Source organism: Mesocricetus auratus, unplaced genomic scaffold, assembly GCF_017639785.1.
Source record: "Mesocricetus auratus isolate SY011 unplaced genomic scaffold, BCM_Maur_2.0 Super-Scaffold_4256, whole genome shotgun sequence".
Lineage (NCBI taxonomy): Eukaryota > Metazoa > Chordata > Mammalia > Rodentia > Cricetidae > Mesocricetus > Mesocricetus auratus.
The window spans coordinates 130,324,447-130,340,249 of NW_024429182.1; the positions used below are offsets into that span (position 1 = coordinate 130,324,447).

General features: G+C 50.7%; 1 protein-coding gene across 1 annotated transcript in view; it reads left to right on the forward strand.

Moving 5' to 3' along the window:
* Aldh1a3 (aldehyde dehydrogenase 1 family member A3) overlaps positions 1-15,803 on the forward strand; it is a 33,373-nt gene that overhangs the window by 14,299 nt on the left and 3,271 nt on the right. The window contains exons 6-12 of the mRNA XM_005084425.4: positions 349-477; positions 2,350-2,463; positions 3,530-3,632; positions 5,380-5,564; positions 9,560-9,724; positions 11,027-11,184; positions 12,248-12,322. Of these exons, the coding sequence (XP_005084482.1) occupies positions 349-477; positions 2,350-2,463; positions 3,530-3,632; positions 5,380-5,564; positions 9,560-9,724; positions 11,027-11,184; positions 12,248-12,322 (929 nt within the window). The remainder of the gene's footprint in view (positions 1-348; positions 478-2,349; positions 2,464-3,529; positions 3,633-5,379; positions 5,565-9,559; positions 9,725-11,026; positions 11,185-12,247; positions 12,323-15,803) is intronic.

The following is a 15,803-nucleotide window of genomic DNA, read 5'->3' on the forward strand; positions in this document are numbered from 1 at the left end:
GACCTGTGCAGGTTGGGGAACTCAGTGCTGCCTCTCTTGTTTGGGAAGTCCTGGCCCACTTCCACAGCAGCTGAGTGAATGAGGACAGAGGAGACGAGGAAAATGCCACCCCTTTGGCAAGCATTTTGGAGGGAATGGGAAGGAGCGCAGGACAGAACTAGCCTGCATCAGCATCTCTAGGGGCCCCTGAGAAGCACTGGACTCCTGTAGTCTTGCACACACCAGTGCTATCCTTGGAAGCCCGATTCAGCCAAGCAAAGGAGATGTCCTCCACAGAGGGAGGCGGGCTCCGGGTTGGGGGCACAGTGGACCTGAGCCTCAGGGTCCCCTTCTCATGCTCTGGCACAGTGGAACTTCCCCCTGCTGATGCTGGCCTGGAAGCTGGCTCCTGCCCTGTGCTGCGGGAACACTGTGGTCCTGAAGCCTGCTGAGCAGACACCCCTCACCGCCCTGTACCTTGGCTCTCTCATCAAAGAGGTTAGTAGTCTGAAAAGAAGGTAGTATGTATTCCGGATAGATCCCCACACCCACAAGCTAGGAACCATGAAAATCCGCGATGGGGGGGTGTCCACCAGCTCATGGTGCAGAGGGAAGGACATGACTGCTTTTGCTTGCGGTATTTGATCTGGAAGCTTCTGCCCCTCCCCGTGCTCCTAACACAATCCTGTCTGTCTCATTAAGTCACAAACTGGTAGTTAGCACTGTTTTATCTAGAGCATTTGCAGGAGGGGCCAAAAAAGGGAGCCCCAAACTCCACAGGTCCTGGCCTCGGGGGAAATGAGATGTGAAAAGGTCCTTCCTCCCCTGGGAAGGGTGGCCTGGCCAGCTAGCGAGGTAGCTGCAGCTGTGCATAGGTCCCCAAGAGCCTCCACACTGTCCTCCCCACCCCAAGGGAGCCACAACTCAGGGAAGCAGTGGCCTGGAGGGACACCTGCCAGACACACCTGGCAACATATTTCAGCCGTTCGATCATCGGTGTGCATACAGCAAAGATAGAAAGAACAGGAAGAAAGGCCGCCCCTTCGTTCCGTTCCCAGCCGGACTGCGGCAGCCGGGAAGTACCTGCTGGACTGCCGAGGGCAGCTGGGGCCTCTGGAATCCGGCAGCTCTCACCTTCCTGATAAACACACAGGACATGCTTTTATCATATGAAAGAGGCTCTGGGACCCCAGCGTCACAGCTGTCACACACTAATGCCTAGGAAATGAAAGATTCAAACATTGCCCTAAAAGGGCATTTTCAAAAGAAAGACATAGGCAAGACCCAGCCGTGTTGGGAATAGCACCTTCTACCTCGTTAGGTTGGTGGGAGTCTTGTTAAAGGGGAGGTCTCTCATACGTGCCCTGTATGAGTGTGAGTATGGGAGAATCAGCATCCCTAACCCTAACCCTAACCCTAACCCTAACCCTTACCCTAACCCTAACCCTAGCCCTAGCCCTAGCCCTAGCCCTAGCCCTAGCCCTAGCCCTAACCCTAACCCTAACCCTAACCCTAACCCATACCCTAACCCTAACATCCTGCCAATCCTGGATGAGCCCGGTGGGGCCAGCAAGGGGAAGGATTTCTCATTTTACCTGGATGAGTGTGGAGCAGGGTAAGAGCCAACACTGGCTTGGCAGGGGCATAGACAATCTGGATGGGTGTGTGACCAAGGGACTGCTCCTTCCCTCAACACCCACATATATAGTCACACACACACACATAGTTACACACAGTCACACACAAGTCACATATGTTCTCATATTCACATGTTTATACATACATGCACACACAGACACACATATGATCTCTCACACACATACAGGTGCATACAGGTGCATCCATCCACACACTCTGTACTCATATGTTCATACAAACCCAGGCTCTCTCACAAATGCACATACATGCTTTCATGTTCCCATGCTCTCTTACGCCCGTAAAGACACATTCTCACATATGCACATTCATGTTCACATATATACACATACAAGCACACACACATACGTGCACATACACTCTTCCCAACACACACACACACACACACACACACACACACACACACACACACGCCATCATATACAAGAGGGCCGCTGCCACCTAGTGGCATTCCTGAACCTTTGCCTCTGGTCCCTGCTGGGATGAGAGGCTCTTCCAGGAGGAGGATGATCATCGATTCACCTAAGTGCTTGCACCCTGTCTTGGATTAGGAGGCCAGCTCATTGGAGAGGAGGGGTCCCCTGATGCGGATGCCCAGTTTCCCTTTGAGGATGCTGCTCTACTTGGAGACATGACATGGTTTAAACAGCTCTCGCCACCCCTGTAGATGGTGCTGCCCCTCTGATCCTCTGATCCCATGTCTGTTCCTCCCAGGTCGGGTTCCCTCCAGGTGTGGTGAACATCGTGCCAGGCTTCGGGCCCACCGTGGGAGCAGCAATCTCCTCTCATCCACAGATCAACAAGATAGCCTTCACAGGGTCCACAGAGGTAAGCCCTCTTTGTGAGCTGCTGGCAAGCACAGCAGCCTCTCTGTTATTTGGAACCCACAGGCATTTCTTTGAGAAGCTCAAATACCATTTGCTTCTTTTTTTCTAACCCTAACTATGTTCTATTAGTAAAATGTCACTGTTCCAGTTCCCAAACTAAATAAATAGTTAATAGAATTTGGAAGCTTTAAAAAAATAAATGAGAGATAAGATAAAGTAAAAATGTCAGACATCTGTATAGTAAACAATATCATAACTAAGGCTAAGAGATGATAAACAGGCTGGTAGAAAACCAGTCGTACTCCATGTAGCTCTCTAAATGTTTATATATCCTTCATATGTGAAGAGCACCTAAAAATCAATAAAAAAGAAGCCAAGCAGAATGATGGGAGAAATGGACATCTCTGAGATATCTAGTCTGGCTAGGAGCCTGCTACCCACCCCACTTCTGTGCTCCCCTTTGGCAGCCAGGGTGAGCATGCTTAGAGATTCCTGTCAAAATTAGATCATGGCCTATGGCCACCATTTCCCCACGTAACATTAAGCAGTCTTGGCACTGTGCATTCTGAGCTACCCAGATCTAAGTTGTGGGGTCTGCTCTGGTCTCCTGGGTCTTTCCCAGCTCAGAGGTTCTTTGTGTCTGACCAGGATGTGTCAGGAGTCATGGTAGGTCAGATGTCCCTCTATCTGTGTACCCAGGGCACAGAGAGACCCCGTCAGAGTGCTTGTGAGTGTTGTCCTGAAGCACTATATCAGCTACCAGCTCTCCTTCCTCCTCCTCCCAAGGTGGGCTCAGTCTTTAAAGGGTTCCAGAGAACTGGCCACATGCCGTATTTGCTGTTTCCCCCAGTTGACAGTCCCCTCGAATCAGCATGACCTCCACAAAGGGCTGGCAGAGTCTTGGCTGTCACTAGCAAGGTGCCCAGCGGCAGTGGCCAGCCTGGGAAGCCCAGGCTATGTGACAATGTGAGGCACCAGGCCTGGGTGCTTCCCTGAGGCAGGTGTCATCTCCTGGGGCCAAGTTCACTGTGTCTAAGAGTCAACAAAGCCTGCTTCTTACCCTGAAGGTCGGAAAGCTGGTTAAAGAAGCCGCCTCCCGGAGTAACCTGAAGAGAGTCACACTGGAACTGGGGGGCAAGAACCCCTGCATCGTGTGTGCCGATGCCGACCGTGAGTCACCGGGGCCGTCGGTCTTTGCTCATTTCCTGGTGTGCGTTCAGGACCCATGAAAAGAGCAGCATACTCACACAGTGGGATGGGCCACCCATTGTCCCCTCAGGCCCAGGCCTATGGGAGGGAAGAACACCAAGGGGAGAGGGGCATGTGGCTCACAGATGCTAAAGGGTGTGCCCCTGAAGGCTAAGCTTACCGTTCTGCACCTAAGGAGATAGAGGCCATGGGAGGAGCCCAAGACCAAGCCCGGTTCCTCCTGCAGGGGCCCTTCTGGGCTGGGGAAGGAGGAGGCAAGTTTCCCATTCTGGGCATCTATTTTTCTATCCTTCAAGTCAGTATCACTGTGGTGCTTGTTCTTAGGCTCTTGAAAGAGTCGAAGTGTTTCTTTCTTCTTTGTCTTGGGCCTGACACGCTGGAGGACAGTCTTGCTGACCTTTCAGAACACCCCCGTGTCACCTCTTCCCTGGGAAAACCACCCGCACAGCAGCAGGGAGCATCTAGGGTCTTGCCAGAGCTGTGTGACACAACATTGCAATGTATGTTATCACTGGCTGCTATGCCCAGTAGAGGGCAGAGAGGACCACCTGGGCATCCAGTCACCTGACCGCTAGGTCACCTGATGTCTAGGTCACTTCTCAAAAGGCATGACTCCTCAAAGGCCTTAGAGCACCTAGGCTTTGAAGAGCGCGGCCTCCTCCACTGTCCGCTGGTGCCAGAAATCCCTGCCACAGAGAACAAAGCCTTCTATTTCACACTCAGATAAGACCGGAATCAAAAATAGCCCTGAGAAATAATGACACTGGCACAATTTCTCACTCAGACACGTGAAGGAGTGGTAGCCATTCCTTTCCCTAAAGCTGGTTTTCAGTGGGAGAGAGGATTGCGGAAGGAAACTGGGGAGGCTGTAGGGAGCGGTTGCCCAGCTCTTGCCTGAGGAACGTCACTGCTGCAGTCACGTGGAACAGTTTTTATATGTTTCCTACTGTGACTCACATTTGGGGTCCCAAACTCCCATCCCAAAGAACCAAGGACTGCTTTATGTACTTGGGTCACCATAGCCGGAGTCCCCCCCTGCTGTCCACTCCCTGGAGCGAACCCCACAGCAAAGCGCCAGAAGCAAGCTGTGTAAGGTCTGGTTTTCCAGGGCGTGGCCCTCCCCCGCCCCTCCCCCCCCAAACCCACCACCTTTTCCTCCTGCCTCCTCCTCCAGGCAGCACCATTCCCCAAAATTAAGTCCTGACATACTGTCCAGGGTGTCACACACCATTCTGCCACTTCACTCATCTTCCCTGGCTCTCACCAGGGACCAGGAAATGAATTGGTGTCTTAAGCAGTGGCGTTTGAGCCTAGCCCCTGGCCCAGCCTCAGGGGTGAGGTTCGTGGAGGACTGTGAGCCTTGTGAGACTGTTCTGTTACAACCCTGCTGGGGTACAGTCCCCCAGACTGTCCCCAGGGTCAGACAGGAAAGCTGGGGTGGGGGTCCCATGGACAGACGAGCTGGAAAGTGTCCCAGATCTGCACCATTGGCGTGTTAATGGCGCTGAGAAGTCTTGCTTCTTGGACTCACTTAATTCGAACTTGATGGATCTAAAATCCTCTGCTTTGGGAAGCGCTGAGAATGAAAAATTAGTTTCTGAAGCGCAGTCATCTGGGGCCGTTTTCCTGCGGGGGCAACTAGAGTTGCAGCTGTCGCCAGGCTGCCGTAACAACTTAATCACTTCCTCTCGCCTCCCCTGGCCCCCAGTGGACTTGGCGGTGGAGTGTGCTCACCAAGGAGTGTTCTTCAACCAAGGCCAGTGCTGCACAGCAGCCTCCAGGGTGTTTGTGGAAGAGCAGGTCTACGGGGAGTTTGTGAGGAGGAGTGTGGAGTATGCCAAGAAGAGGCCAGTTGGAGATCCCTTCGATGCCAAAACGGAGCAGGGACCCCAGGTAACCCACCAACAACCAGAAGCATGTGTGACACCCCACTGCGGGCTGAGCAAGGCAGAAGTGTGGCCACAGACAGGGCTCCTCCTCCAAGGGAAGGAGCTGGTGTGTGCTGTCTGTCACTAGAGGCTTCCATGTAGAAGCTGATAGCTTGGTTTTGTCAGGAAATGGAGCTGCAGCCTGGGGCAATGACTGACAATTTTTGACTTGGGCCCTCAAGGCCACATGCATTACAACACGAGAGAACACCCAGGAACCAGAGGGCTACAGCATGAGATAACCCTCAGGGACCAGAAGGCTGTAGCATGAGATAACCCTCAGGAACCAGAGGGCTACAGCATGAGATAACCCTCAGGGACCAGAAGGCTGTAGCATGAGATAACCCTCAGGGACCAGAAGGCTGTAGCATGAGATAACCCTCAGGGACCAGAAGGCTATAGCATGAGATAACCCTCAGGGACCAGAAGGCTATAGCATGAGATAACCTTCAGGGACCAGAGGGGAGTGAAACTCTAGGGATTGAACTGTTATATCCTGGGCAATGGGAACAGTTTCTGCAGGCCTGGTTTGGGAAGCCTGGACAGGATGCAAATGGCCATAACCACAGAGTTTGATAACGTTTGTAAAGGGCACATCCTGTGTGGCTCTCTTGTTAATGAAGTGAAGCCGATGGGTGGATGGATATTCAAGAGGGCAGCCTGACTGTCCCTGCACTATTGCCACAGAGCTCGGTGGCAGCCTCCACCTTCTTCCAGACTTGTGCTCAACCCTCAGGTTTTAGCCATATCCAGACTTATCAACCACTGCCTATCCCAGACGTTCATGGGTTACCCCTGAGTCGGCACCAAGTGTTTGCACAGGAAGCTTCTGAGCTCAAACTAGGCTCTGGGACTTTGTTCCTTCCGGGCCTTAGTTTCCTCATCTGGGAAATGGGAGTCATAGAGGGTGTCGCATCACCAGGGAGTACTCAGCAGAGGGGATAGATTTGTTCTAAGGGGGGAAGAACTGACTGGTGGGTCTCTGACCTAGGAGGCACACACATCCCTGCATGATTTCAGGACATCTCAGTCAGTTTTGTCAAACCACACTGTGTGGATGCTGGCTAGGGAAGAAGTGGAGGGGAGATTTTCTGGCCAAGGCAACACCAACCCTGACCCCAGACCATGTGCCCTGTGGCTCTGGCATCCTCTGTCCCTGGCAGGGAAGCTGTGTACACCCCTCATCCCCAATCTCAACCACAATCCCTGAAGTCCTGACACAAGGTAGTCAGGGCCTCAGTGCAAACATGGCCACAGATCCGTATCGAATCCACAAGCTTTAGAGGTAATCTAGAATGGGTGGGAGACACACTAAGCACAGCTTTTCCTCCTATCATTTCCTTCCTTTTCTTCCCAAGTCTCCAGTGTGGCGTTGGGGCCAGATAGATGCACAGACTCTTCCGGGGAGTGGGCGTTCATTCCACCTGCTCTCTGCCATGCTGAGTCCCTTCGGAGCTCGTTATCTACCCTGGATGTTATGTTAGGGTCCTGATGACAGCTTTCCTCCTTCCAAGACCTTTAAGGTTTGACTCTGCAAGGGTGACCAGCTGCCTAAACCCTCCTGTCCGTCTCAGGCCTGTGGAAGAGCTAGCTGACCTAGATAGGGGGCCAGGGCTGGAGACCGCTTGCTGGAACACTCCATCATCTTTCGGGTTAGCTTGGCAGCCAAGCAAGGAGGCCACCTGGCCTGCTCGGGATCCGGAGGCATATCCTCTGCAGAGCAAGCACAGCCGTGGAAAGTCCTGTGGGAGCCATCTTTTTCCCACTTCTGGTGCTGTGCCACGCCCTGTCAACTCACTTCCTGCCAGATCTCCCTTCCTGTGCTGCAGGCACCAGCTGACATTTCATAGATGGCTGTTAGACTTAAACAACGTGTTTAGTTTATGGGGACTCACGGGGGTGGAGTCTGGGTGTATAGGTGATCTGACAGGGACCCCTGCTGCCTGGAGAAGATGGGGTCTGTCGGTACAATGTAGTTCGAGTCAGCCAAGACCTGAGGCCTGAGGGAGTTGCTCCAGTGAGCTATGTGGGCCCCCTAGGAGGAGAGAGGTTTCGTAACGTGCGGGACTGTTCTTCACATGTTAAAAATTGTACTAAGTAACATTCATTTGTTTAATTTGCACGCATATACCTTTGTGTGTATGTGTGGGATGCTCATGCCACAGTGCTCATGTGGGGACCAGAGGACAGCTTGGCAAGGACAGCTGTCTTTTTCTACTGTGGGGTCCCTTGCAGAGCCCAGGATTGAGCTCAAGTGGTCAGGCTTCGTGGCCAGCACCGTGACTTGCAGGACATCTCCCCAGCCCCGCCTGGAACTTTTAAGCCCAGGTGTGGTTCACCCAGACAGAGACAGGCTGACAGAGCGTGGAAATGCATGTGTCTTGATATTTTCCCTTACTTTTCGTGGGTATGTCAGCACATCCTAATGGTGGGCAAGGACTTTAGAGAAGGGGTTCCCCCAGTGCCACCCCACCAATACTCATTCTTACCTCTCCCCACAGTAGGGCTCGAGTGTCTTTATTCCTGGCATACCCCTTCAGGACTTTCTTACAGGTGGGCAAACAAAAGTGATTATAATGCTCTTGGATTTCTTCCCCATCTCTATGCGAAAGAGATGGTGCTGGTTCTACCATCTGATTCTTTTTGTTGTTGTTGTTCCTTAAAAAGAAACTCAAAGAACTTTCTTTACTTGAGATGGGTTTATTTACTTTCCATCCTTTTCTACATGAGCATATTTGTGGTATACCCATGTGTGTGTGTGTGTGTGTGTGTGTGTGTGTGTGTGTGTGTGTGCAGCCATGTTTACATGTGTGTGTGCATGTACTATACATCTGTGTGGAGGCCAGAGATCCAGGTCAAGTTTTTCCTCTATCGATGTGCACCCTATTTTTTGAGAGGACTATAGGTATGGTTCACCACACCCAGGTTTTTGCATAGATTCCAGAGATCTGAACTCAGCTCCTCATGTCTTACCAACTGAGCCATCTCCTGGGCCCTGAATTCTTTTCCCTTACTTAATGTTACTGGAATGGAACCAAATTTCCTATCTAAAAGCCTCAGGAACAGGAACAGCATTTGCTTAAATTCTGTGTCTCTCAACTTGGGAGGGAGGAAACCATCAACTGGGTCATGATAAGAGCATTTGGATTTGAGGAAGAAGACTGTGAATGAGAACAGAAAGAGAGAACGAAAGAGCACCTTCCACGTTGAGCCATCCCCAGGAGAGGTGGCCTTTTGACAGGTGGTTGAGTACCTGTGGTCTGTGGCATAGGGCACCTTGGAGCCAACGAGGCGCTATCAGAATCTTTCTGAGTTCATTTCCCTCCAGCCAAGAAGCAGAACCCATCCCCTACCATGAAGCTCACATCACTGTGCCCAGGAATGCTGAGTCAAGTGCTCAGCCCTCCTCCTTCCTCTGTACTCTGATAGGATAATTCCAACAAGTACACACTCCCCCATCTATGGTACACAGCTAAATACTGGCACCACTAGACTTGAATTTTAGACACACTGAAGGCATCTTAGCTTAAATATATCCCAAATGCCATTTGGTGCATACTTACACTAAAAGTGATCATGCGTTTTATCTAGCTGGGCATCCCGTGTTTTTACCTGTCAAACCCAGTAATTCTAGCATAATGCCAAGATCTGAGAGAATGCAGCCGTTTCAGAACCCTTTTCACACTTACACTTGGCCTCTCAGCATGAAATGGAGAACTAGAAATGTGAATAAGACCTCAAGTTGAAGGTGAGAACAGTCAACTTCCCTGTGGCTCCTTGCTTCAAAGCATCCAGGTTTGTGCATGAGAGGACGATCTGCCCACGAGGCTGTCTGTTTTCTGATCTAGGACTTGACAAGGACGCAGGGCAGAGGACCGCTGGTTGGTGCTGAGGGCCACTGAAAACACAGCAGTCCCCTCTTGGAAGGAGGTGGTTATAATTCCCTTCTGTGCTCTGCAGATCGATCAAAAGCAGTTTGACAAAATCCTTGAGCTGATCGAGAGTGGGAAGAAAGAAGGGGCCAAGCTAGAATGTGGGGGTTCAGCCATGGAAGACAGGGGGCTGTTCATCAAACCCACTGTCTTCTCGGACGTTACAGACAACATGAGGATCGCCAAAGAGGAGGTAGGTGTGGCTACAGCCAGAACTAGGGCCCCAGGGGTCCTTCAAAGAATCCCTCTGAGGCCCCAGGAATCCCAGAAGCCTTTACAGGGTGGCCCTGCTATCCTCGGGGGCTCTGGTGCCTCTGGTAAACCCCAAGGCCTGCAGCAGCTACAGTTGTTCCAGCCCTGTTTCTCCCTGTTTCTGTCCTGGCTCGTGGTCTCCAGTCAGCAGCAATCCGTCTCCTTCCAACAGATGCACAGCCCAGGTCCAACATCTCTTAGCCTTGTGGGTGTTACCGGGCACCAAGCTATGGACTCAGGACCCATGACTACTTCACACTCCTTTACTGTCCTTTAACAACAAGTGTCCCTCAGGGAATGTGTCCCAGCTATACTTCTCATCGACCTTTCTGCCACAGTTGTTCTTGAGAACAATGGCGGTTAAGCATACCCCCCCACGCCTACAAGCATTAATCTCCATTTGCCTCTCAGTCCCAACGTTAGGCACATGGCGGCTGTTCCCGCACAGGATCAGTAGGAAAGGACTCTGAGGCTGAGTGACTAGACCTTCAAGAAGGGCTGTGTGAGGGGTGGCTGTGTACTTCTCTGTAAGGTGGGTCTCCAGGGACTTTCTCCTTGAGATGTTGAAAGGCTTCTCTCCTCCCCGTGACAGACAGAGCAGGACAGACAGAGCTCAGGTCTTCATGCACCTCTTTTTAAAAAACCTTTCTTTCACTGTGGTTGCTGTTTTGTACACTTCTTCCTGTGAGGTGTCCCGAGGAGCCATGTCCAGAGGCTGCACACTGTCCTGGCGTGGGACCCCACCCAGCGCTGAGTCAGTCACAAGTTCCCTTCAGAGTACGGCAAGCCCGCGGCTCCTCTCCCTGGCTTCTTCGCAGTGTGACCACTGGCCCATTCCTTCCTCTGGCACTCTCTACAGAAGTCGTTTAAGTATCTTCATAAAGGGACAGAAAAGACACCAGGAAAGCAGTGCTCACCCACCGTGGACACCCTTCTGGAGGACGTTCCAGAGAGCTAGCCAATGGTTTTCTACTTTCATGGGTTTCTCCAAGGTTCTGAGACCGACAGTTCTCACAAACAGTGCTAGCACAGAGGGAGCATGAATGCGGTGTACATGTTTTTGGGTCCTCCTCTATTTTTGTTCTATCTTAATTCCCTCATTCAAGTTTCAGCCATCACGCAGTTACAGAGGTCTTGTAGGGAGGAACTCTGGGACTATGGGAAGGCATAGAAGCTGGGTCCCTGATCAGGGCACACAATCCCATCCTTACAGGCCTTCTACCCTCCTTGTGATTGATTACAGATTTTCGGGCCAGTGCAGCCAATACTGAAGTTCAAAAATCTTGAAGAAGTGATCAAAAGAGCAAACAGCACCGACTACGGACTCACGGCAGCAGTGTTCACCAAGAACCTCGACAAAGCCCTGAGGCTGGCTTCTGCGCTGGAGTCGGGCACAGTCTGGTGAGCCAGGCACGGGCGCCGGAGCGTTTGTGCTATCTGAGCCGCTGGCTTGCTAGCCTCATTTCCCTTCCAGTGGCGGAGATTGCATGATGCGCTCACACTGTTTGAGGGCCTTGGTGACCGTCCTCTGAAATGGGTATCCCACGACCTTGAGTCCTTCGTTTTTCTCATGAAGAAATCAGGGCATAAAAAGAGAGGGAATGACTTGTCCAGCATCACACAGCTCGTGCAGTTATCCCTCAGCGTTTGGCTGCAGGGGATTCATTCCTTGCTGAGAGACCAAAATCTATGGCTACCTAAGTCTCTCCAGATGCAGATAGCTTAGGAACATCTTCCAGCCTGCTTGTTTATTTGTTATCATTTATTTATTTATTTGCACCATACTGGCACTCTGGCCCAGGACCTGGAACATACTAGAAAGGCATTTTAGCACCAAGGTATGCCCCATCCCCTCCTGCATACTTCAAAATCATCTACAGGCTTGTCGACACCTGATATAATGCTGTGTTGATAATTATTGTACGTAATTGTTTAGAGAATACTGTCAAGGGGAAAAAGAATTCTGCACAAAACTTTGAGTCTGAAGTTAGTTGAATCTGAGGGGGCAGAACCTATGGTTCTCAAGGATCACGGGACATAGCTCCAAAGCCTGAACTTTCCACAACCGCAGCACACCACCTCTCTGATTGTGTCTCTGGAGGATTCTAAAGACAGCTCATAACTAACCTGCCCAGTATGGACACTTACTGATAATCCTATAGACTGGATACTCATGCCCATCTCCCAGATGGATGGAGTAATACTCAAAGAGGCTGAGCAAGCTTAGAGTCACCTACACAGCCCATGAAGCAGAGCCCTGAGGTCAGGCCTGCGTTGTTTCACAGCTCTCTTCCTCCAACTGTAGTTTCTGGCAGGAAGAAAGAGCACAAGGGGTGTGTGCTGTTATCAAGTTATGGAAACTTTACCCAAAGGCCATGCATTGGGCAGCACTGTCCCTCCAGTGTCTCAAGATGCAGGCCAGTGTTCTCCGGGTAACCAGAGTGCCTTTTTACCCTCTCTCTAGGGTCAACTGCTACAATGCATTCTATGCACAGGCTCCATTTGGTGGCTTCAAAATGTCTGGGAACGGCAGAGAACAGTAAGTGTTTCTGGCGCTCACTCTCCCCTCTCCCATGTAGGCTGGTGGTCCCTCGGTGCAGGCTGATCAGGATCTCTGCCATCTTCCCTCCTCCCTTCCTACCCTTCTCCCTGTCCCTGAGCCCCAGAACCAAACTGCAGCCTCAGCTTCTTGCCCCGCCCAGCCCCATCACCGTAGGGACTTTCTACGGTGCTCTGGCCTAGGTTAGCGGGATGGGGAGGCGGCAAATGAGGGTCTTAGGGCACACATCTCCACTTTGGGCAGAGAAAACAGACTGCTTGATCAGTCTCTGAATCCTCACAGCTCTGCTTTCAGAGCCTGGCACAAGCATTGAGGACATACCTTGGATGACCCCGCTTCATTCTGGATACCTTTTTGAGTGGCCTCCATGGCCCCAGAAGAACATTCTGGGTCTAAGCAAATTCCTCTGTGTCTCTTTCCTGTCTGACCTCCTAACATTCATAGATGGGCCGTTGTGCCTCTGGCCCAGGCCCAAAGCTGGGTGGAGTGTCCCAGGGGTCCCCAGCTACATGCTAGCATCTCTCCCCACCCCACCCCTGGGTTTTATTAGCCAGTGTGGACAAACATCTTGGTAGGCTCAATGTTCCCGGGGAGCCATCTGTGACAACACCCCAAGGCTGTTCCTGGATCTTTCTGAGGGCTGGTGTTCTCCTTTGTCTAAACAGTCTGTGTTGCTTATACACAAATGCTTTATCTTCTACAGTTGGCACTTGTATTCAGAACAGACACCAGGCCCTTTTTCCTCAGCCTAGGCCTCTGTGGGGACACTAAGCAGCTCTGCCTCTAGGTTCTTGAGGCTGTTACTGTGGGGGAGGGGCTGGCTTCCACTGGCTCTTGACTGGTCTGTGGGAATCAGGTTCTTTGTCCACCTCAGCTCCGCTCAGACCATCCCCCATTCATGAGATGACCGGTGCTCAGGGGCGATCTGCACACTGGAGCAAAAAACACAGAGTGTCCTTTGGCCCCCTCCTTGGGCCTATGACTGGCTCTCCTGCAATGACTTGTTGATTCTTGGCCACAAAGACCCATGGTAGGAGTTTGGTGCCCTGTGGGCAGCCTGTTGCGTTCGCCATCTTGGAGCCTTCACTTCACGGCCTATCCGAGGAGCCTTCCAGCCGAGGATGGGAGGCCAGAGGTAGGGTCAGCTGAGTCCCTTCCGGGCTCCTCCAATGGGAACAATGCCGGTGAGAGCTGTCATTTGCTGAGCGCAGACGCTAGAAGGTTTCGTGAGAGCCCTGCACAGTCATTTATGTTCTTGTGGAAACAGTCTGTGAGGAGATAACAGCTTTCGGGGGACGAGGCAGACCCAGGAAGCTAGTGGGTCATCAGAGTAGGGCTGAAGAGATGGCTCACCCATTAAAGGTTAGGCTCACAACCACAAGGACAGTGTTAAGGATAACACTGGCACCCTGGCCTTGGGCTTCCAATAGCCCAGGACTTGCTAGGCAGAGACCATCTGTGTCTTGTGGTGCTTTGAATTTTGTTTGGGGAGATTTGGTTTTGTTTTTGCAGTACTGGGAGTTGAATTTATGTCTTCCATCATTACATGAGGAAAGCTCTCTACCACTGAGCTGACCCCTGCCCTAGGAGTCACCTCTGTAAATCACTTCAGTAGAAGACACCAGGACTCATGTGGTCACTTGTCTCTTCTGGTCCTGTCTTCAGCCAGGTGGGTTGTGAGGACTAAGGAACCTAAACCCCTCACAGCCTTCCTTCTAGAGGCTGGGAGGCAGCAAGCACCCCAGTCCCCTAAGTGAGGGTCCTTGGAAGGACACAGGGGACACCTGCTGCCTGGCCTTCCCTACGACCACTGCACTGAACTTTCTTACCTGGGCCACTCATTTCCCTGGGTGGGGTCTGTGGTCCCTATGACTGCCACCAGCTAAGCTCACAGACCTTGGTCATGTTTCATCCAGACAGCTGTGCCGGGGGACTTCCTTGAATGTCTGGGGTTTTTGTTTTGTTTTGTATTTGTTTTGTTTTTGGATCTTTGGCATATATTTTTCCAAAGCTTTTTTTTTTTTTTTTTTGTGAAGCATTTTCAAAGCATTCATGAAGTGCCTGGAAACTGACCTGAAAAATGATTTCTATTTTCAGTTGTTTCAGATTAATGTCTCCTTGTTGCAACAAGTTCCCCTTTTCTATGCTGGAGCACCATAAGGTGGATTCCATGGTTTTCCCCAAACTGGTCACTGGGGCTGGGCTGGTTACTGGCTATACACCCGCCAGCCCCACCAGGATGTGTTTCTGGGCTGGTCACGGGTGGAGCCTGAAAAGCCTATTTCTCTTGGTGAATCGCTCCTTGGCTCTTTGCAGTGTACATAAGGCATTCAAGCCAGGCAACAAAAACTCATGTAACAGAGACGGGCAAGGTCAGACCTTCCTCCCTGACCCTTAGTCCCACTTGTTAAAGGAACTCATTTCATTCATTCAGTCATTGGTTCACATGGCAAATATTTGTTTTTGGTTTTGTTTTTCTAAATTTAAAAAGAGTAATTTTAAATTTAAAAGCTATTTTTAAAAATGTAATAGTAGAAACAAATATAAACCTAAAACCAAAGCTTCTAGAAAAAGCGTTCCATCTGGCCTGTCTTATATTGCTCTTCAAATTTGACCTTGGCCCCCCACCCGGCCTTGAGCCTCCAGCTGGGTCTCTGAAGACATCCTTACTAACAACAGTTTATTCAAGGGCATATCCACAGCAGACCCTGTGGGCATGAGGTGAGAGTGGTCATACACTTTCACAAAGGACTGAGCCTTGATCTCTTGGCAATTTGCCTCTTGCAAATGTCTGCTGAGCGTCTTTACTACTCCAAGATTGGTGTTTGTCAGGGAACTGTTATCAACCCTTGTCGCTATTGATATTCTAGGGAGGTTTACTAGGAGGAAGGCTGAGCTCCCAAATGGCCTTGGTTGCTGAGGTGGAAAAGACTGGGTGAGGGGTTGAGTGAGGACATCAGGAACTTGAACCAGAACAACAGATGAGGAAATAGAAAGAAGAATGAGGAATCTACAGCCTGTTTCCTGCAAGAATGCTGACACTTCTGAGCTTGTTCAACAAGAACTAATTCAGGATTTTTATCCCTTTCTTTACTATAAGATTGATAAACCACTAAAACTTAGAATTTTTGCAAAACAATACTATCTGCTCATTTTGAAAGTTTATAGTATATTTTCTGTGGATATGCATAAATACACTCATTCTTTTTCTGTTTACTAATGTGGAAGCAAACTATATTTTGCCCTCGAAGATGGGTTTTGGATATCCCCCAATCTTTTAGTGAAAGCCACTTAGAATGGGTGCCAGTATTATTTCATTATTGCAAACCCTGTTTATAAGCTTCCTTGTGTATATTTATGCACTTAGTGTGGTGGTCTTCAGAATGAATTCCTAGGATTCAGTGCTCAGCCACATGAAAGTTTCTCTGTGTGATTTCATGTGTCTTTATGTGTGAGACAT